This window comes from Balaenoptera musculus, chromosome 7, assembly GCF_009873245.2.
Source record: "Balaenoptera musculus isolate JJ_BM4_2016_0621 chromosome 7, mBalMus1.pri.v3, whole genome shotgun sequence".
Taxonomy (NCBI): Eukaryota; Metazoa; Chordata; class Mammalia; order Artiodactyla; family Balaenopteridae; genus Balaenoptera; species Balaenoptera musculus.
In genome coordinates, this window is record NC_045791.1 from 12,255,328 (window position 1) to 12,277,123 (window position 21,796).

General features: G+C 48.0%; 1 protein-coding gene across 2 annotated transcripts in view; it reads right to left on the reverse strand.

Annotated features, from left to right (window-relative positions):
* Nucleotides 1-9,956: 9,956 nt before the first annotated feature.
* The window catches only part of MARCO (macrophage receptor with collagenous structure), a 33,477-nt gene continuing 21,637 nt past the window's right edge, over nucleotides 9,957-21,796 (reverse strand). For both annotated transcript variants that reach the window (XM_036859088.1, XM_036859087.1), the window contains 5 exons: nucleotides 14,705-14,749; nucleotides 13,662-13,760; nucleotides 12,984-13,028; nucleotides 12,316-12,492; nucleotides 9,957-11,115 (listed from right to left, as the gene is read on the reverse strand). In XM_036859088.1, the coding sequence (XP_036714983.1) occupies nucleotides 10,985-11,115; nucleotides 12,316-12,492; nucleotides 12,984-13,028; nucleotides 13,662-13,760; nucleotides 14,705-14,749 (497 nt within the window). In that variant the 3' untranslated portion in view covers nucleotides 9,957-10,984. The remainder of the gene's footprint in view (nucleotides 11,116-12,315; nucleotides 12,493-12,983; nucleotides 13,029-13,661; nucleotides 13,761-14,704; nucleotides 14,750-21,796) is intronic.

The window sequence follows — 21,796 nt, forward strand, 5'->3', positions numbered from 1 at the left end:
GACAGCGAAACACAACAATCCAAAAACTATGGGATGCAAAAAAAGCAGTTGTAAGAGGGAAGTTTATAGCAATACAATCCTACCTCAAGAAATGAGAAAACTCTCAAATAAACAACCTATTCTTACACTTAAAGCAACTAGAGAAAGAAGAACAAACAAAACCCAAAGTTAGTAGAAGGAAAGAAATCATACAGATCAAAGGAGAAATAAATGAAATAGAGATGAAGAAAACAATAGCAAAGATCAATGAAATAAAAACTGGTTCTTTGAGAAGATTAACAAAATTGATAAACCTTAAGACAGACTCATCAAGAAAAAAAAAGGGAGAGGATTCAAATCAATAAAATAAGAAATGAAAAACAAGAAGTTACAACGGACACCACAGAAATACAAAGGATCATAAGGGATTGCTACAAGCAACTGTATGCCAATAAAATGGACAACATAGAAGAAATGGATAAGTTCTTAGAAAGATACAACCTTCCAAGACTGAATGAGGAAGAAATAGAAAATATGAACAGACCAATCACAAGTACTGAAATCGAAACTGTGATTAAAAATCTTCCAACAAAAAAAGCCCAGGGCCAGATGGCTTCATAGGCAAATTCTGTCAAACATTTAGAAAAGAGTTAACACCTATCCTTCTCAAACTCTTCCAAAAATTGCAGAGGAAGGAACACTCCCAAGCTCATTCTATGAGGCCACCATCACCCTGATACCAAAACCAGACAAAGATATCAAAAAAAAAAAAAAAGAAATAACAGGCCAATATCACTGATGAATATAGACACAAAAATCCTCAACAGCATACTAGCAAACCGAATCCAACAACACATTAAAAGGATCATACACCCTGATCAAGTGGGATTTATCCCAGGGATGCAAGGATTCTTCAAGATACACAAGTCAATCAATGTGATACACCACATTAACAAATTGAAGAATAAAAACCATATGATCATCTCAATAGATGCAGAACAAACTTCTGACAAAGTGCAACACCCATTTATGATAAAAACCCCTGAGAGTGGGCTTAGAGGGAACCTACCTCAACATAATAAAGTCCATATACAGCATACCTACAGCTAACATCATACTCAATTGTGAAAAGCTGAAAGCATTTCTTCTAAGATCAGGAACAAGACAAGGATGTCCACTCTTGCCACTTTTATACAACATAGTTTGGGAAGTCCTAGCCATGGCTATCAGAGAAAAAAAGAAATAAAAGGAATCCAAATTGGAAAAGAAGAAGTAAAACTGTCACTGTTTGCAGATGACATGATACTATACATAGAAAATCCTAAAGATGCTACCAGAAAACTACTAGAGCTAATCAATGAATTTGGTAAAGTTGCAGAATACAAAATTAATACACAGAAATCTCTCACATTCCTATACACTATCAATGAAAGATCAGAAAGAGAGATTAAGGAAACAATCCCATTTACCATTGCATCAAAAAGAATAAAATACCTAGGAATAAGCCTACCTAAGGAGACCAAAGCACCTATACTCAGAAAACAATAAGATACTGATGAAAGAAATCAAAGATGACACAAACAGATGGCGAGATATACCATATTCTTGGATTAGAAGAATCAATACTGTGAAAATGACTATACCACCTAGAGCAATCTACATATTCAATGCAATCCCTATCAAATTACCAAGGGCATTTTTCACAGAGTTAGAACAAAACCTTTTACACTCTGTATGGAAACACAAAAGACACTGAATAGTGAAAGTAATCTTGGGAAAGAAGAATGGAGCTGAAGGAATCAGGTTCCCTGTCTTCAGACTATACTACAAAGCCACAGTAATCAAAACAGGATGGTACTGGCACAAAAACAGAAATATAGATCAATGGAACAGCATAGAAAGTCCAGAGATAAACCCACACACGTATGGCCAGCTAAGCTGTGACAAAGTAGGCAAGAATATACAATGGAGAAAAGACAGTGTCTTCAGTAAGTGGTGCTGGGAAAACTGGACAACTACATGTAAAAGAATGAAATTAGAACACTCTCTAACACCATACACAAAAATAAACTCAAAATGGATTAAAGACCTAAATGTAAAGCTGGATACTATAAAACTCTTAGAGGAAATTATAGGCAGAACACTCTTTGACATAAATCGCAGCAAGAGTTTTTTCAATCCACCACCTAGAGTAATGAAAATAAAAACAAAAATAAACAAATGGGACCTAATTAAACTTAAAAGCTTTTGCAGAGCAAAGGAAACCATAAACAAAATGAAAAGACAACCCTCAGAATTGGAGAAAATATTTGCAAACAAAGAAACTGACAAGGGATTAATCTCCAAAATATACAAATAGCTCATGTGGCTCAATATCAAAAAAACAAACCACCCAATCCAAAAATGGGCGGAAGACCTAAATAGGCATTTCTCCAAAGAAGACATATAGATGGCCAACAAACACATGAAAAGCTGCTCAACATCACTAATTATTAGAGAAATGCAAATCAAAACTACAACGGGGTATCACCTCACACTGATCAGAATGGCCATCATCAAAAATCTATTGATACAAACAATAAATGCTGGAGAGGGTGTGGAGAAAAGGGAATCCTCCTACACCCTTGGTGGGAATGTAAACTGGTAGAGCCACTGTGGAGAACAATATGGAGGTTCCTTAAAAAACTAAAAATAGAGCTACTAAAAAAAAAAAAATAGAGCTACTATATGACCCAGCAATACCACTCCTAGGCATATATCCAGAGAAAACCATAATTTGAAAGGATGTGTGCACCCTGATGTTCATTGCAGCTCTATTACAATAGCCGGGACGTGGAAGCAACCTAAATGTCCATCGACAGAGGAATAGATAAAGAAGATGTGGTACATATATACAATGGAATATTAGTCAGCCATAAAAAAGAACGAATTAGTGCCACTTGCAGAAATGTGGATGGATCTAGAGACTGTCATACAGAATGAAGTAAGTCAGAAAAAGAAAAACAAATATCGTATAATATTGCTTTTATGTGGAATCTAGAAAAATGGTAGAGGTGAACTTATTTGCAAAGCAGAAATAGAGTCACAGATGTAGAAAACAAACTATGGTTACCAAGGGGGGAAGGGGGGATGGCATGTACTGGGAGATTGGGATTGACATATATACATAACTATGTATAAAATAGATAACTAATGAGAACCTACTGTATAGCACAGGGAACTCTACTCAGTCCTCTGTGGTGAACTAAATGGGAAGGAAATCTAAAAAAGAGTGGATATATGCATATATATGACTTATTCACTTTGCTGCATAGCAAGATGCTAATACAACATTGTAAAGCAACTATACTCCAATAAAAATTAATTTAAAAATACACACCAAATACAAAAAAAAGGTAGGTATGTACATTGTTTTTTAAACATAATGCTATTGCACACTTGATAAACTATGGTAGAGTGTAGACATAACTTTTATATGAACTGGGAAACCAAAACATTCATGTGACTTACTCTATTGTGATAGTTGCTTTATTACAGTGGTCTGGAACTGAACCCACGATATCTCCGAGGTCCACCACCATATTCCAGTATCTTTGAAAACCACTTAAGTCGCTCATGAAGTATAGTCTTCCATATGCATAGACACGTATAGTAATGTGCATGTGTCAATGTATAATGTACAGCATCTACTTAAAAAGATATGTGCAAAATAGCACTTTAGGCCACTATTTAAACTGCCATTTTTCTTTTAATTTTTCTGAAGTCAGGTAGTTGAATTTACATAAGGTAACAGTACCAGAGCAACTGTGTGACTCCACAGCGGTACACACAATGCTCCAAAGAACTTTGATCCACTCCAGTGGGTTGGCAGGTGCCTCACTAGCCCCAGTTCTGCAACCTGCCCACCCCACCCCCAATACATGCCCTTTGCCCCTTTGCTGTCCTCCCACCAGAGGTGGAGGGAACTTCAACTGCCCAGTGACTTTGTGCTCGGCCATGTGACTTCCTTTGGCCAATGAAATGTGGGTGACAGTGTGCCACCGCTGATCCCAGGCCTTAAGAGGCATCATATGTTCCTTCTTGCTCTTTCATGCCGCTGCCTTCACAATAAGGCAAGTTCTAGAAGGATACAGGTGGAGCAGCCCTAAGCCTGACCCACAGAGAGGAGCCAAGCTCAGCTGGACCACAGCTTGCAGCAGAGCTGCCTGGTTGAGCCCAGCCCAGGTCAGCCAACGTCCAGCTGACCTGCAGATGCAGGAGTTAGCATAAATAATGTAACCTACCAAATCTTGGTGTAAGTTGTTATGCAGCAATAACTAACTGATACAGTGGGCATTTCTCATCAGCCCCTTTTTCTATTTCAAAAAGTTCAGGTCACATCTTGCCAAATTTCAACACCCTCCCACCCTGCCCTAGGAAATCCATTTTTATTTCTATTCATAGTTTCTTTCCTCTCTGACCAACACCAAGGATTTTTTAAATTGCCAATTTGATGTGCAAATAAATGATCTCCCTCTTTTTGCATTTCTTTTATTATAAGTGAGGATGAACATTTTTAAAATATATGTTTACTAGTCTATTGACTGTCTTTTGTGACTTGATGGTTTGTATTCCTGGGGCTTGAAATTATTCACCTCTGATTACCCTGCCACTGAAGAAAACTGAAGAGTGTTTGAATGAATGAATTCCTTGAGTTCTCAGCCCCTCCTCAGTCACATAGGCTTAGAACAACCCTATCAGGTGAGTGCTATTTGTGTACAATTTTAATAATGCAGTTTCCTATGTTGCAAAAATACACATTTTCTGAAAGCCTCCTGAGTCCAGCATGGTGCAAATGAAATAGTATTCAGAACTAGAAGAACTGGAGATGAGTTCTAATGACCAAAGGAAAGTCATTTTATTTCTCTCAGCCTCAGTTTTTCCATCTGTAAAATGGAGGTAATAATAAAACATCCCACTCAAGGTTGCTGTGAAGTATAAATAAGGTCATGGGTCACCAGCACAAAAATAGAATGCAGCTAGCATGGTGCATACCCCACAGTAGGCCCTTAAAAAATCAGATTCTGCACTGAGTTTTCCTTCCTTTCATGGATGGGCTAAAGGGATTAAGAGAAAGGAAAGATGTCTCTGGAGTGAGAGCCATCAGGGAAGGTTTCCTAAAGGAAGTACAATTTGAGCTGGGTGTTAAAGGGTGGGGAGGATTCTGGAGTAGTGGATGGAAGAAGGGAAGATATTCTGGGTGCGGAGACATGGTAAGAACAGGCTTGGAGTCAGGAGCTGTTCTAATAAATGTTGCTGTTACTCAGTACCCAATATATGCCAAGAGCACACAAGTTAACCCACATAAGGTAATATTTTATTTTTGTTTTTATCATCATTATCATCATCATATTCCCACTTTACGGATGGGAAGCAGAAACTCAGAGAGGTTATGTGATGTCCCCAAAGCCACACAACTGGTCATCGGTGCTGGCTTTGAATCTGATCCTAAGTCCCACCCTCTTTTAAGCAAACCATCTGTAGCAGCCACAGCGGTGCTTCTGGGTCTCTGACTTCAAGAGAGAACCTCCTGTGCAGCTGTAGGAGTGCCCAGCTTCAGGGCAGCATCATACCAAACCCGCCTCCACACCTGGGCCAAGGCCCTGCACTTCTGGGGCAGACCCCGGCCAGGGGACTGAGTTGGGAGGAGGGACTAGGGCCTGGCTAGTCCTGCCCAACACGACACTCCTCTGAGGGGCCGCCTTTGCTCCTGTCTCCCTGCAGAGCTGGCTGAGACTCTGTCAGGGCTACGTGTCAGTCTAAGACTCTCCCTGCACCTTGCATCTTTCACAGGCCTTCCTCCCAATAAACCTCTCCCGCTCCCAGCTCCATACGTGTGGGCTTCTGGAGGACCCACAGACATACCACCCTGGTCCATCCTCCCCACAAGCCTGATGCAGATGGGTGGGCCCTGGGGAGACCCAGTGCCTGGTGCAGGGGGCTCAGCGGGGCAACGTTGGGGGCGAGGGATGGCTGTGAAGGGTCTTGAAGGATCATAATAACCGAGACCAAGCATTTACCACGTGCCAGACACCATTTAAGATGCTTTCTTTTAACTTACCTTTTCAATTAATCCTCACAAGAAATCTGAGGAGGAACTCTTTTTTTTTTTTTTCATACATGATTGATTTAAACTTCTAGATTGAGTTTTTTTCTTTTTTTCTTTTTTTAAAATTTATTTTATTTTATTTATATATTTTTGGCTGTGTTGGGTCTTCGTTTCTGTGCGAGGGCTTTCTCCAGTTGTGGCGAGCGGGGGCCACTCTTCATCACGGTGCGCGGGCCTCTCACTGTCGCGGCCTCTCTTGTTGCGGAGCACAGGCTCCAGACGCGCAGGCTCAGCAGTTGTGGCTCATGGGCCCAGTTGCCCCGCGGCATGTGGGATCTTCCCAGACCAGGGCTTGAACCCGTGTCCCCTGCATTGGCAGGCAGATTCTCAACCACCGCGCCACCAGGGAAGCCCCAGGAGGAACTCTTACTGTCTTTATTTTACAGATGAGGAAAGCCCGGAGAGTTTCAGTAACTTGATTGTGCAAGTAAAGGCTGCTTACGTGGCAGTACCAGATCCTAACCCAGGCAGTCTGGCTCCAGAACCTCAGTTCCGAGCTGCACCTGTCCAGCTGGATGCTGGGAAACTCTCCTTTGCTTGCACTGCCAGGCGGGGAAATAATGGGAGTCTTGCACACTGGGGACCCTGCCATCTGCGTTGTGCCCAGCACTATGCTCAGTGCTGGTGTCTCTGCTGCCGGCCTCAGACAGGGCACAGAGTCCCCCAGGAAAGGGAAGCAGGAGGGAGGAGAGTTTTCAAGTGGACGGTAGTGTCTACAGAGGTCATGCCCAACACATGGCAGCCCCAGCCGCCCAGCCTGTTCTCTGACCGTTGAGGATGCGGTCCTGCTAATTTTACCCAGTTCCTCTTCAGCCCCACCATCAGCCCCCGATCAGCCACAGCACCAGCTTGCCACACCCTGCGGCTACCTTCTGTGGTCTCTGCGGTTCTGAAGGGGTTTCCTCAGCTTAGCTCGGCCTGAGAGCTTAGCAGAGGACCCACCGGGCGGAGGTGCAGGCAGCAACTCTCCGGGCTGTGTGAAGCCCCTTCTACTTCTTACTAGCTGGGTATAGTTTTATTCGGCCGTTATTGCTATAGAACAAACCACCCCCAAACCTAGTGGCTTTCAGTTGCAACCATCTGTGATTACTCATGAGTTTATGGGTGGGTTGGGCAGTGAGTCCTTCTGATATGGGCCAGGCTTGACCAGTCTCTGCTGGGCTCGCTAACGTGACTGGGGCCGGCTGTTGGCTGGCTCGCGGAGGATGGCCTCTGCTGGGGTAACTGGGTCCTTCTTCGCATGCTAACTCCTCCCCCAGCAGCTTAGCCTGGGCTTGGTTTCATATCGTGGCAGGAATTCCAAGCGAGGGAGTGGCGGAGTCACAGCCTTGGTTCCTGTTGAGAAGAGCTGCGGTCACGTTGCAAAGGCCGTGAATAGAAAGGTGGTGAATGGGGACCAGCACACCACGGTCCTGAACCTCTCAGTGACTCAATTTGCTTATTGATAAGAGGCGAATGATACCGCTTGTATCATGTGATGCCCTGGTGTGCTGTGTCCTTTTAGGGGATGGTCGGTCAGGTGCAGCCTCAAGAGGGGGCCCAGGAGAGGCGTGGGAAAACAAAGTCTATTCCACTCACAGGTCCTAGTGAGACAGAGTCACTGCAGGCTGAGAGGGAGCTACGCACAGAGAGCACCAAGGGAGTGGGTCAGCCCCGCAGGCAGGGAGCTGGGAAAGGGTGAGAACCCATGGGTGAGGGCCTTTCTTGGGGGGTTGGGTAGGATACACAATCAAACAGTGCGAGGGGATTTCATCGGTGCGTTTGAACGTCATTAGGTCACAGCGACAGGAAGGGAGGAAGGGGAACTTGTGGCAGGGCCCAGCTTATCACACTGGTGCACCTGGTCACCTGGGCTGGTGCTCATGGCCTGTTTGTGGCGATGCTGAGGCAGCAGGAAGATAAGAACTTTTAAAATTTACAATACACCTTGTAAAACTTGGACCCCATGATTTTGCTTCGAAAGCTAATCTTGTAAAAGGCCTCGGATTAGATTTGCCTCTGGAGAAAACCATTCCTTTGTATGGGGGAACCTGTTTAGTGGGTGGGGATGCAGGGGTCTTTAGTCACAAAAATTAGAGTACAGTGCATAAGAAGGATGTGCCTCCCATGTGAGGAAAGACTATGAAGCAATCCCAATACGAGAAGCTAAGTGCTCTGTTTAGCATTCCTTCATGCCTTCATTTGTTCAGGCAGTCATTCATTTATTCAGGGAGCCAGTCAGAAAATATTTATCATGAGTCTATTGTGTAAGAGACATTGCATAAGAGAAACCGCATGAACAAAGGACTGGATGTGATAGAGGGAAACAAACATTAAGGTTGCTGGAAGACCAGGTGAGATTGTCAGGGGCACATCCCTGTAAGCCGTGATGGTGAGTTTGACCCACCGCCTAAGGGAATGGGGAGCCACTGAAGGCTATAGGCAGGGAGTGGCATGGTGAGCTGTATCTTTTCTAAAGATCTCTCAGGCTGCTGCCTGCAGAACGAATAGGTGGTTGGTGGAGCACGGTGGATGGAAGAGACTAATTAGGAGAAGTTCCAAGCACCCAGGCCACTGGGGCTGTGGCCTGGATCATCTCGGTGGCAGAGATGGAGAGGTCTGGGTGGACTGGAGAGAGGTTTGGGGGGTAGAATTAGTGAGACGTGGTGCCTGGTGGAGGCATGGCATTTGACACTCAGTTTCTGTCTTGGACCCTGGATGGAGGGAGCCATTGGCTGAGATGGGGGCAGGCTTTAGCTGCCTGACCTTCGAGGTACCTGTGTGGAGTCAGTTGGTGGACATACAGGTGGCCAGAGCTCAGGAGAGACCGTCCTTCATTGGAAGTATAGGTTGGGGAATCAACAGCCAAGAGATGAAAACCAAAGCCACGGAAGGGAAATGTTGGGTGTGCTGAGCCGTGTCCTCTCAGCTTCCTTGCTGTGATGGGCGGGGGGGATGGTCCATTCTCTGCAAGGATTTGTCTCTTCTGTGCCTGTAAACTGTTGTTTGTTCCTGTGGAAAGATGTGTGGTGTGTGTGTGTGTGTGTGTGTGTGTGAGAGACAGAGAGAGAGAGAGAGAGAGAGCATGCCTACTGACACATCCCTAAGGATGATGGAAGGGGTCCCCCAGGCAGGAACCAGTCCCACAGTCCATCATTCTTGGAGGAGGCAGATCCTGGGAGAGGAGATGAAGGTGGGAGAGTTGGGCCTGAGACTCCAGGGAGGACCCTCCTCTATTTTTGTCTCCTCGTCTCCTTTCCCACCTTCCCCTGTGAGGGGCAGGGGGCTTTCACAGTACCCTCCCTTCCTGATTGCTCTGTTCAGACCTCCTGCACTTAAAACACTATAATCAAGTCAGCCAGGCTTGGCTTTTGAGAAGCTAAATGGAAAAATCTAGAAAACTATTTCTGCTTTCAACTCTATTTTCATGGCTCTCCTCTTTCTAAAGAGGTTCAGGAAGTCAGCTCTGAGGTCCAGACGGGAGAGATGACATCTTTGTTTCAGGCTGTACCTGCCCTTTCCTTCCTTTACGGGGGTGGGGGAATGTGGGTGTGGGAAACTTGCTGGGAGATAAGGAACAGGCAATAAGATTGGAGAGATAAGGAGGCTGATAAGACACATTAGTTACCATTTGCAAAATATTATATCCCAGCACCCCTGATAGGGCTTAAAATGCCCCCTTTTCCTCCCTGACTGACTACCACTCCTCTGTCTCGAAGTGCCAGGAAAACCTGCATCATTAGAGAAGGGTTCTGACCAATGAAAACAGCCAGCTTTCAACCCCCCCCCCCAGTCCCATGCCCCTCTCCTGCCGAGGCCAGAGAGCCCTCCCGTCCTCCCCTGCAGCTCTGACCTTGGTGCTGAGTATGCAAGCTGCAGCTCTGAAAGTGCTTATTGGGTCCTGGGTGGCTGGTTGAGCCCTTGATGCAGAAAGCCCTGAGGTGTCCACTTACATCTCCCAGCCCTTCCACTGCTCGTCCTGGGCTCCACCATTTACAAGTGTCCCTGGGCCAGTCTCCCAGTGCCCTGAGGCTGAGCTCCTTACAGGTCAAGTGTGAATGGTGATGTCTCAGAGTCGCACCACATGCATCCCACTCTCCCAGATTTCACATTTACCTGAACCATTTACAGCACCTGGAGGGAGAGAGCGAGAGCCCCTGGGAATATATATCCCAGGGGAAGACTGCAAAGGGAGAGGGAGGCCAAATGTCTCAGAGAGGGTTAGCTGCTCTACCCTCTTGGTTTAATTCAGTCGTTCGTTGCATAAATATTTACTGAGCCCCTATAGGGGTGAATAAAACAGACAAAAGTTCCTGCATTTATGGAGCTCACATCCTAATGAGAACCAATGTTCATGCTTAATGGTACCTTTCCTATTTTCCATGCAACCTGGTGCCAACTACATGCGGCCTCTTCCTTTGCTGCCGAGCAGCTCCAGTGCTGGAGGGAGTGCCCACTGCTGTGCAGAGATGCGACATCGGATTGATGAAAGGACTGCTCATGACTAATTCTGTCTACAGGTGAGCCTCACTTTCGGCATTGCGTTTCAGCCCCCCCCGTGCCTCGGCTCCCCGGCTCCGAGCTGAGACTCCACTGTCCCCGGTGCGTGGGAATGGGGTTGCAGGGAGCCTGAGGGCTCAGCGAAAGGCTGTGTGCAGGGAGTGGGCGCATCCTTAAGGGGCAGGAGGGACGAGCTAGTGATTTCAGCCGCAGCGCAGGGCGGTGCCAGGGAGCGCGTTGAGGCTTTATTAGCGAGCCCGCTTCAGAGGCTGTCAGCACCCCGGGAAGCCCCTCGGAGATCACGGCCTCCCTTCGTGGGCTGAGTGTCTTGGCTGGGGACACCTTGGGGGCAGAGCCGCGAACGGCCTGTGGGTGGGGTCAGCTGCAGTCCACACCCGCGTCCTCACTGTGGTTGCAATTGTGAGAGCCCCAGCTGTTCTTGCTGCAGCTCCACAGGGACGATTCCGACCCTCGACATGCAACGTTGTCCAGCCAGATGGTCCCAGTGCCTGGACACAGGAAAAGCAAGGAGGGAGAGGAGCGTGGGATTAGGGTCCAAGCAGTGTGGCCCGTCTGTCCTCAGGGGCTTCCACGGGGAGCTAGACTGCCAATTTCTCCCACGTGTGCCCAGGCCCACCGTGCTGACGGCTGGTCTGCTCTCTTACGACGGCTCTGCCTCTGTTCTGCTTTCTACCCTTTGACAAAAGTCTCATCCGAGTATTTAACATGTAACCCAAGCATGATTTGAAATCTCCTCCTAGGGATCTCTAGGGTTTGTCTCTTCCTTAAATGCCTTTGTAAACAGGCCATTCACGTGTTCTAAAGCATTCACACCTTCCTCAAACCCCCTTCCTTCTGATATAATTGATTACAGATCAGGAGCTCAGAGGAATTACTGGATTATTTGATTTTGGTAATTTACACTACAGTGTGACCATCCATATAGGCTTAATCTGTTTGAGGAAAATGTGTATTTTAAAGGAGTTTTGTAATCCAACTGGACTCAGGTTAAAAAGTAGGTATGCATTTTGGTGGGGTTGGGGGGAGGGGTAAGGGCAGAGAACAATTTGGGGTGGGAGCAGGAGAAACGGGCCTAGTGTCCCTGCCAGATCAGCTCAGAAATGGTCTCAGGCCTGGGGCTTAACTCTTCTGCTGAAAGTCTAAACCTTTTGCTGCAAGACATAGCTGAGTCTCTAGCACCCCAGGACATCTTTCCAAAACTGATTTTAGGAAGTCCCTGCCCTGATTCGTTTTCTCTTCCCTTCACACCTTCTCCTTGAAGATGATCAAGCTTGGGCGACCTAGACCTTCAGGTTCCAGAGAGCTGGGATGACCATTGTGCTTGCCTGCCCTACATCCTTCTCTGTTCTCCCAGCTCCAGCCCCTCAGCTGTCCAGAGAGTGCCCCTCACAAACACCCTCAGACACATGGCATTCTGGCTTTAGGGCTGGACAGAAAGCAACTCGACCAAGCCTTTGCTGTCTCTTTGGGGAAGAGAGCCTTCCTTCTCCTGGGGCTGCCAAGTCTGAAGGATGTAAGCTGGGGCCCTGGGCTGCAGAACTTTTCAGTTGCTTGAACCAATCCTTTTCTTTTAATCCAACCAAGCTGAGTCACTTGCAACCAATGGTTGCCAACACCCTACCAGGGAGAGAAAGCCCACATCAGCACCTCAAGGAAAGAGGCTCCTGGTTGAGGACTGATTCACTTACCACCTCCCACATTGAAAACGGCAGTTCCCGAAGAGTAACCCAGCATGCGGCAGAAGACAGTGGCATCTGAATTGTCCCAGTCGTCATCGCAAATTGTCCCCCAGGCACCATTATAGTAAATTTCAGCCCGGCCTCGGTTCCTAGAGCCAGCAATCCGGACGGATACCATGGATTCGCCTGGATGACAAAACACACGTGGGAGAGGTGAGGGAAGCAGCCCAGGGCTTTGTGTGAATGCAGGCTCTGCCTTTTCATTTCTGGAAGTCCTATAGTTAGGGAAAAGAAGCCTCCTGCTTGGCTGCAACCACAGCTGGGAAGATCCCACGTTATGGCACCAGCACAACCAGCGGCCTCTGTGCACCTGGGCCTGCAGGTGCGAGGCCATGGGGCAGGTCCCTCTGCAGCTGGCCTTGCAAATCCAGCTCACCATGTTTTGCCTTGTGTTGTTGATAAAAAAGGGGGAAGAAAGAAGGCAGGGAGGGAGGGAGGAAAGTGTTATCTGTGGCTCTGTGCCACGGGCAGGCTTATTCAAGGGGCAAGCCCTTAGCTTTCCCCCCAAATGAGGGATCTCTCTGAGAACCAAGGCCTCACCCCCTAGCACACCTACAGTTTTCAAGTACAGAGTAACCTCTGAAACACACATTAAAGAGAACAGAAATAGCAATTACCTTTTTGACCTTTTTCTCCCTTTGCTCCTTGCGGCCCAGAAGATCCTATCATGAGGAGAAAAACCACACAGTTCGAAGGAAACCAAGCCAGGACCCCCTTGCCCTCCTTTGCCAGCAGTGGGGAGGAGGGGTGAGGGTCAGACTCCCTCCTTCAGCTTTGCCAGCCACCTGGCATCATGGGGGCTGGATGTGCCATGGGCTCCCGTGGGTGAGCAAGGAGAAATGGGCCTGAGCCACAGCAGGAAGGACTTAAGCTCTATTAGAGAGGAACATTCAGGAGACATGGAGTTGGAAGTCTCTCCTGCCATCGGTCATGGAGACTGTGTGGTCCAGGGCCTGACCGGGTGTGATGCCAGCACATGGTCACCTGCCTGCCACTCGGAGTGCCCAGCCACACCTTATTCACCTCGATGCCAGCACACGGTCACCTGCCTGCCACTCGGAGTGCCCGGCCACGCCTTATTCGCCTCAATGCCAGCACACGGTCACCTGCCTGCCACTCGGAGTGCCCGGCCACGCCTTATTCACCTCCGTAAGCTCCGCGCTGAGGGTGATCCCAGCAAGTCTGTGGGCTTGTCCACAGAACCACTAAACCTCTACCCTTCTGGTTCTGAAAACTCCCAGCACCTTATGACAGGCCTCTCCTTAGAACCCTCACATCAGAAACCGAGGCCTTACCTTTTGCTCCAGGCTCTCCCTTTCGGCCATCTGCTCCAGGTGCCCCGTTGAGGCCCACCAGGCCTGGGCTTCCCCTCTCTCCCTTCAGGCCTGCAGGACCTGGGGATGAGAGAGACCACCTCCATCAGATGCTCTGCTCTGCTTCCCTAGGGGGACCAAGGGCCTTGGTGTTTGGTGCATGAGTTGTCCTAATCCACCAGGTTCCCCCTCGCCCCCATCAATGGGCTGCTCGAATGTTCAGCCCGTGTGGGCAGGGCGCTGCCCTGATCCCCCGACTCCTGTGTAAACTCTGGTTGAGGACGAGTGGGTGAAAATCGCCGACAGTATTCCAAGGCTGTTGGTCCTCATTGGACGGCATAACTGTGTGGACGTTCTAGCCATTCTGGGAGAATTTGCTAGAACATTTCTAGGATTCAATTTCTCCTTCAGTAAGTTAGAATAGGGATAGAATATCCAGCTCAGGTGGAAGAAAGACTGCTCAGGAGATGTGTCTGAGGAGTGTCGCTTGGGCTCCTCAGGGTAGGGCTGGCGAGAAGACTAGAAATGCCGTGGGCAGGGCGTAGTAACCAACCACTAGCTAAGGCGGGGGCCAACAAGGACCGTGATGATAGTCCCGTGAGAAGCCACAGGAGGAGGGGGTCGCCTTGAGGGCCAAAGGGTAGGGGGAGATGGACCGAAGCAGATGTGAGGATAGAGAGGATAGGTTGGTTGTAGATAGAGGCCATGCAACCAACCTGGGAACTGGAGAGGAAGGTCGCCCAGGTCCTCGGCGGCTGCGCGGCCTGAAGCCACCACCAGGGGCAGTTCTCCTGGCCTTCTTTACCCTCCACCCCCTCAGCCCCCACCCCTCTCTCTACACCCCTTCCCCAGGTTTGTCACCCAAAGAGTCTGAGGCTTGAGCGATAGAGCCCTGGAGGCGGAGGCACTCTGGGGAAAGGTTACTGAGGTTACCGCCGTGATCTCAGGGTCGACAAGACCCACCCTTGGAGCACGAGCCCTTCCAGTCATCACTGTGAGAAATGAAAATGAAGCCGGCACTTTACCTGGAACTCCTGATTCTCCTTTTGTTCCTTTCTGTCCTTGAAGTCCTAAGATCAAAATACAAAAAAGGGGAGAAGATAATAAAGCTTAGATATTAGACACTTTTAATCTTAGACAACCTCTACCTTCTGTCTGATTAATGCAGAAGGAAAGGTACATTGGTTCTCCACGATTGTTTAAAGCCTCTTCAGCAGAGCATAAAAGTAGACAGACTGCAGATAAATGGGGACGTGTGTTGGGGTGAAATAGAAATGTATCGGGTGAAAGTCTAGGTTAGATGGACAGACCCCAGACTCAGTGGCTGGCCTTCCTTGTCCAGAAATAATCTGACTTGGTGTCTAAATGCAATCCCATTCCTTTCTGTTCATTTTATTGAAAAAGAATTGAGAGATATTTTGAAAATAAAGTTATTTTTATTTCTAAAAGGCTGTGGAGGAGACTCAGTGGCCACTAGGAGCTTTGGGGGGCCCTCACCCTCAGTAGATATTCCATAGTGTCTATTGGTTTATTTCATTGTGGCCCCCAGTGTAGCTAAACGCTTATATAGCTAAAGGGTCTCACGTCCAGAAAATGGAAAAATAACCACTGCAATCATTGGGGATGATCCTATTTGTAGTTTAATGTGAAAGTTGCTTCCTTCCTCCCTTCCTTTCCTTCTTCCTTCCTCCCATTCATCTCTTTATTCACTAACTTACATGGAAGACCCACTATCCCCAGCACCATGCTGGGTCATAATTTATTGTGGGATAATAATTTATTGGTTTAGCAACTCCATGGTCTCTCAATTTGAAGTGCAAATATTGATTTTATTTCAGAGAAACAGGACTCTCCAAGACAGTTACACAAACTTGGGGAAATTAAAGCTCATTATTGACCATGAAATAACAGTTACTAGAGGGTAACAGTGGGAATGCACTCCCACCAGGCTCTTGACTGCTATCCCTTCCACCACGGCAGCTCAGTCTTAACCAAGAACCCACCCATTTGATGATCACTAGAGACCACAAGGAACTCAGTTACCCTCATTGCCAATTGCCTGGGGGAAGTTCCTGCCTTCCACTTCAGTTCCTGGCTTTCCTGAGCACCTACTGTGTGCTGGTCAGTGGAGGGCAGGCGAGGGGCCTGGTAGGCCTCTTCAGGATCCCTTCTCGGAATAATGAGCAAGGAGTCCTGGCTCCTGGCAGCCTTTCAGAGGGCTTGTCTGAGGCCGGGCACTGCCTGGGAGGAGGGTCAGAGGGCCGAGGAGCTAGGAGCTGCTGCTGCAAGCCTGGGCACCAAGGGAGGCGGGAAGCCCTGGAAAGATCTGAGAGGGCAACTAGTTCTGCCCCTCGTGTTTGAGATGAGGCCCAGATTGAGGCTCAGAGCGCGTCTTCTAAAAGCTGGAGGGACCTTCGAGGTTGGCCCTGGCAGACAGGCCCCAGCTCACCCCGCGCTGGCTGTGCCCACTCCGGTCCCTCCGTTTGGAAAGCCTCACCGCTTTGGTCCCCTGGGGAACGGGATCAAGGCTGTGAAAGCTGCTAAGATGCTAGATGTTGCCGACCCTGAAGCCTTCTCTGGCCTCGCCCGTGGCTGACGCACTTCCTCCCAAGGCAGCACAGGGGCCAGAGTCAGAGAGCCTGGGCTTGCGTCTGCCTCTGTGACCTGGAGCCAGGCCCCCTTTCCCTTAGCCTCACCTTTCTCCTCTGAGTCTCTGGCTGTCGCGGGGTGGTTGTCAGACTGAAATGAAGTTGTCTGTGTCAAGTACTAAACCTCGTGTCTGACGAGCGGTGCCACGAGGACCCCGGGACTCTGTCGGCACGTGTCTGTCTCTCCTCCAGTGGAGAGCGCCTGGGACACTGGGGATGAAGCCCCCGCAGGAGCTCCAGGCTTGCTGCCCAGCGAGCCCCCCTAGATGTTTGCCGTTGACCTCAGGTGGCCCAGCACGGGCAGTAGATGTGTCCTCTCTGCTTACCTGCACCTGAATTGCAGGTGTCAAGATGAGGGAGGAGAAACCACATTCAGAAACATGTCTTTGGTTATTAAATAGAAAAACGGTTCATATCTAGACTCTTGACCATCTCTGTCACATCCTAAAGGGTGCCATATTGCACAGATCTCTACCTTAAGAGCCTGTCCCTAGACGCAAGTTTGAGGGACACCTGGCACCGTGATCTCCCCTTATTGCCTCCCCGCCACTGAAGAAGTCTCCAGAGCACCGAGCAACAAATGTCCTATACAGACAAGAGTCCTAGGGGAGCCCCTGTTCACTAGGTCCATGGTCCCCGAGGCCTGACCCTTCCACCTCGTTTCTCACACCCTCCCTCCCAGCCCCACACCTCTTGGGGACTCAACATCCGCTGCTGCCGGCACTGCACTGGGCACCACACCAGGAGCTTCACATACGTCTCTCAGCTTCCCAGCGAGGTCGTGCCATTTCCCTCTTTATGGAGGAGGAACTCCACACTCAGAGACGCTAGGCGATTTATCCCAGGTCACACAGGGAGGGAGTGGTGACGTCGGGGTTAGGACCCAGGGTTGGCCCCCCACTGGGCACTGTGGGTGCCTGTGTCCCACCAGCATGCCCGCTCACTCCTTCCTGGAGTTTCACGTGGGCTCTCCACCTGGTTCCGAAGACTCCCAGTGGCCTTAGGCCATCCCTTACTCCTAAGTAAGTCGTCAAACTAGAGTGAGCGTCAGAATCACCTGCACAGGGTTTGTTAAAAACAACTTGCTAAGCCCCCCTCCCCACCCCAGGGTTCCTGACTCACTGCATCTGGGCTGGGAATCTGAGACGCTGCATTTTTAACAAGTTTCTGGGTATTTCTGACGCTGCTGGCCCAGGGACCATGGTTTGAGTAACCACTGCCCGAAACACATCTCACTCAATCTTCGGGGACCAGCTCACAGCCCGCGTCCTCCAAGCAGCCCTCCTGTCTCTGAGGAACTCACGGCCCCTCCCCTGTCTGAGCTCTCCCGTAACCCACTGGCCCTTGATAAAATGCCCTCTGAGATGTGTATAATAGGTGTAGGTTTATGTCTTCAAAACTCCCCTCTTCAAGGGAAGGAAACTGGAATTGAGTTTTGTGTGATTTTTTTGGGTGTGATTTCTCTCCAGGACTAGACTCTGAGACATGCTCACGGAGTGGCTATGCATGGATCCAGGGACCAGTAATGACTTCACTATAAATCAAGGCGGCACCCTGATTGGATCAGGGAGAAGGGGAAATGGCTGAAAAATAGAATTCAGAAGTGCACGTTGTAAACCTACACTGGAAGGGAATGAATGCTGGGTTTGTCCCCCTTAACCACAAGCAAACTGGGGTTCCCTGGGGGTCACAGACTCATCACGCTGAAAAGGCTCAAAATATTTATTTGCAAGGTGCTTCTTTATAGAAACAATTTTCCCCCAAGAAAATAGTTTAGTTAGAAAGCACATGCCTTCCTATTGTTTTGTGTTTAGCTGGTGCTCTGCCTAAAATCTTAGAATGTCCCTGCTTGAAGGGAAAATTGTTTCAAACCCAGAGTGCTGGCAAATTGGCAGGGACCTGAGCATTATTCTAGAACTCTCCCCACACTCCACAGAGGAGGAAACCAAGGCTCCAGAGGTCATGTACCAACCCATCATCACCTAGCTAGTTGGCAAGTCCAAGCTGATGCACAGGCCTCCTGACTCTGATTTAATGTAGAAATTTCCAGCACATTAGGAAACTTCCTTAAATACCATCCCAACTTACAGGCTAAGTGCAGCCTGGCAAATTTTGGGTTAATTTAACACCTAACAAATTGAGCTGTATAACAAGAAGTAAGATGGTAGGTAGGGGACCCAAAATTGGGACGCATGTAGACTTCTTCAGATGTCTCTAAGAAACTTAGAGGAAAACAGGGAAAACTCTAAGTGACAATTTAGTAATATGAGTTGGTAGAATTTAATAAATTCTTAGACTGTGTCAATACTTAGACATGGGGAATGAAATCAACTGAGAAATTATATTCATGATATAGGGCTTAATTGCTATTATGGATTATTCTTTGTTACTTATCTTTAAAGTAAAACACGTCTTAAAATACAGATGAGAAACTAGATTTCAGGTTATTTGCACTTTGGCTTTGCCTCAAGAGAAACATAAAAGGACATAGAAAATTCAGATTCTTGTTATATTTTAGACATGAAGATTGTTGAGATGCAGAAATTTTGATCAGATTGGTATTTTGGGGCTTCAATGTTTTGGCTGTGTCTAACTTCATTTCATGAGGTGAGGTGGTAGAAAGAGGAATGCCACGATCACAAGTTGAAGTGAGCCCTTCCTTATTTCCAAACAAACTTTCCTTTTCAAAATGGCCAAAGGATTTAGAGCTAAAATTCATTTTGTTGTGGATTTTTTTTTTTTGCAATTTTTTTCCCCAAAGTCAAATGATTTTGCAATCGTTTGAAAGATCAAAGGTTAGAAAAAACTAAGTTTTGGGGGTTTGATAAAACCCTGTTTTATGAATGGTGAAGGAAACTACCATTACAGAAAGTTCTTCTCGGTGATAATGTTCTACTTAAATAGACTATGCAGTCTATCTTCCCAACAGAATGGAAGGAGTCTCCTCTTCGCCATCTTTATCTTTAATCTTTCTCAAGGGGTGTGAACGTGGGGAAATGCTCCACCGGAATGGGTTGGAGTGTCGTTAGTGAGTGTTCACAACAGCAGGAAGATCTGGTGACTAAGCTAGGATTTACCCATCTACTGTGGGGTGAGAGGTGCGGGCAATTCTGATTTCTCTGAGTCCTATACTCTATGTTATTCTACACAACAAAATTTAGAAAAGCACAATTTTGGAATCAGACTTTGGGATTAACTCCTGGACTCAGTGTATATTAACTGTGAGACCCTGCAGAAAGGTTTTACCTTCTGGGAGCCTTTGCTTCCTCAGTTGTAAGGTAGGGATGATGAAACTCAGCTGTGTGGATGAACTAAGATCACGGGAGGAAAGGCCCAAACACAGTGCCTGGCTTGGAGGATTCATTAGTACTAAACAGACCTCTTACTTTTGGTAATTAATGCACAATAACGAGATCTAGCTGTTACCTAGGCTGAGCCAAGGCGCCAGAATTTCTCTGTTTTCATCCCATACTGCTAGATATTCTCCTGTGAGATTAATGATTTTATTTACAAAATGGGAAACACATCAGTTTGAAAAACTGGCTTGATATAATCAAAAGTGAACCAACACGTCAGTACCTCTAGTTTGGGGAATACCAACATCCTGACATTGACAAGTATGCATTGTCTACCATGATGAGATGGTCTGGCTCCCACTCACCACCCACTTCTTCCTTCTCCCACTTCAGAATCTGACCTTTCCAAAAGTTCATTAACCTCTGACTTCAGGATGAAATACAGCCCTGGCTACAACTAGCCAGCTTCTGGTCCTAAGGGAATTCCCTCCTGAGATGTCTATGTAGACCATCAGCTACTTGATCAAGACAAACGTTTGGGTTTGAGCGGGAAACGTATGCAATTTGGAATTTGTTGTAATCATCACACGCCCCAAATTGAAACTATAATTCACCATGTTTACTTGGGCAGCCGGAATTAAGGAATAACCCTTAGAGTTTGCCTGGTTGGTATTTACCACTAGGCCTGATTGATGGAGGTTCCCATAAACGTGCTCACCAAATATGCAGGGACTCTATAATGGAGTTAAAGTGATTCCCAGACAGTCGGCCAAAAGTGTCTGTAGGATCTTAGGTAAATAACAAAGAGCCATAACAGGGCCTGAGAGCTCCATGTTTCCTTCTAAGAGTGGAAGAAGCTGCTGCAGCTTCTGCCCTGATCCTTCTGGGACTGGGGTACAGGGAGAAGGTGCGCTCATCGGAGTGCCCTGATGGGGGTGGGGGAGGGCTCAGGCTGCCCGCAGAGGAAGGCAGCATCACAGAGTATGATGGATGAGGCCCCAAGCTTTGCGTCAGCCAGGCCTGGGTTCCAACCCTGGCTGCATCTCCTACTGTGAAGCAGCACTAACAAGAGTGTTTTTTCCATTGGGCTGTCATGAAAATGCTCGTTGTCAGGAGCTGCTCTTATTATGCAAACCCTCCCAGGATGCAGAGCGCAGGCAAGGTTCTCCACCTTCAGTGGGAGACACAGGCTTAGGGGCCTGGGGAGTGGGTGCAGCGCCCCTTGTGGGTAAAATCATGTTTTGTCACCCATACTCTTGCTTAGTCAAGAATCACTAGTCCGGCAGTGGTGGGGTCGGGTGGCGGGGCTCCCAGTTTATAACTGAGGGAGAAGATCCAACATATCCATGAAACCAAGCAGAAAACTCAGTGGTAAGACAGCCTCAGGCCTCAGAGCCAGGCACCCTAAGATCTGGAGTCAGGGAAGATGGAAGCATAAAATCAGAGAGAGGCAGCCAGTTAATCGGGGTCACCTGACCACCACACCCAGATGGAACCTTCTGGAAGGCGAGACTTGCTGGTGGCCTTCGGGTGGCATTTATATGGCATCAGGTAACAGAGCCCCTGCCTGCACTGACCCACCATCTGTGAAAAGGAAATCAACTCCGAGGCTGGATGGTTTGGAAGGCCATGGTTATAGGAGTTGCTTGTGCCAGGGCTCCTGACAACCGTCAGGGAAACTCCAAAGGTCAAAGGCCCAGAGGCCAAGGCTCAGGAGGTGGCATGGCCCAGCTCTCTGGCCAGAGCTCCTGAGCCTCTACCACATCCTAGACCTGGACGCCAGGGACACCCACCTACAGAGCCCTCCCTCACCCTCCAAGACTTCACCTGCTCGGTTCCCTCTCTCTGGACTCGCCTTCCTCTCCCCACATGGCTAAGCTCTACTCATCCTCCAAGACTCAGCTCCAGCTCTTCCATCACTCCTGCACTGCCTACCTTTTGCTAACCCCACCAGGGGCCACTGTGAACTTGAAGGATTTGGGTCAAGTCGCATTTGTTTAAAAAAATCAATCCGTTGACCACTTGTTCAATGAAAACTGAGAGGGCTTGCCCCTGGTGTAGGTTTCTAACATGTAGGTTCTGGGGGGAAGGCATCCGGGGTGTCTAACTCCAGTATGACCTTCTGCCCTGGCAGTGACTGTCCACAGACATCCTTGGAAGATACACAGCCCTT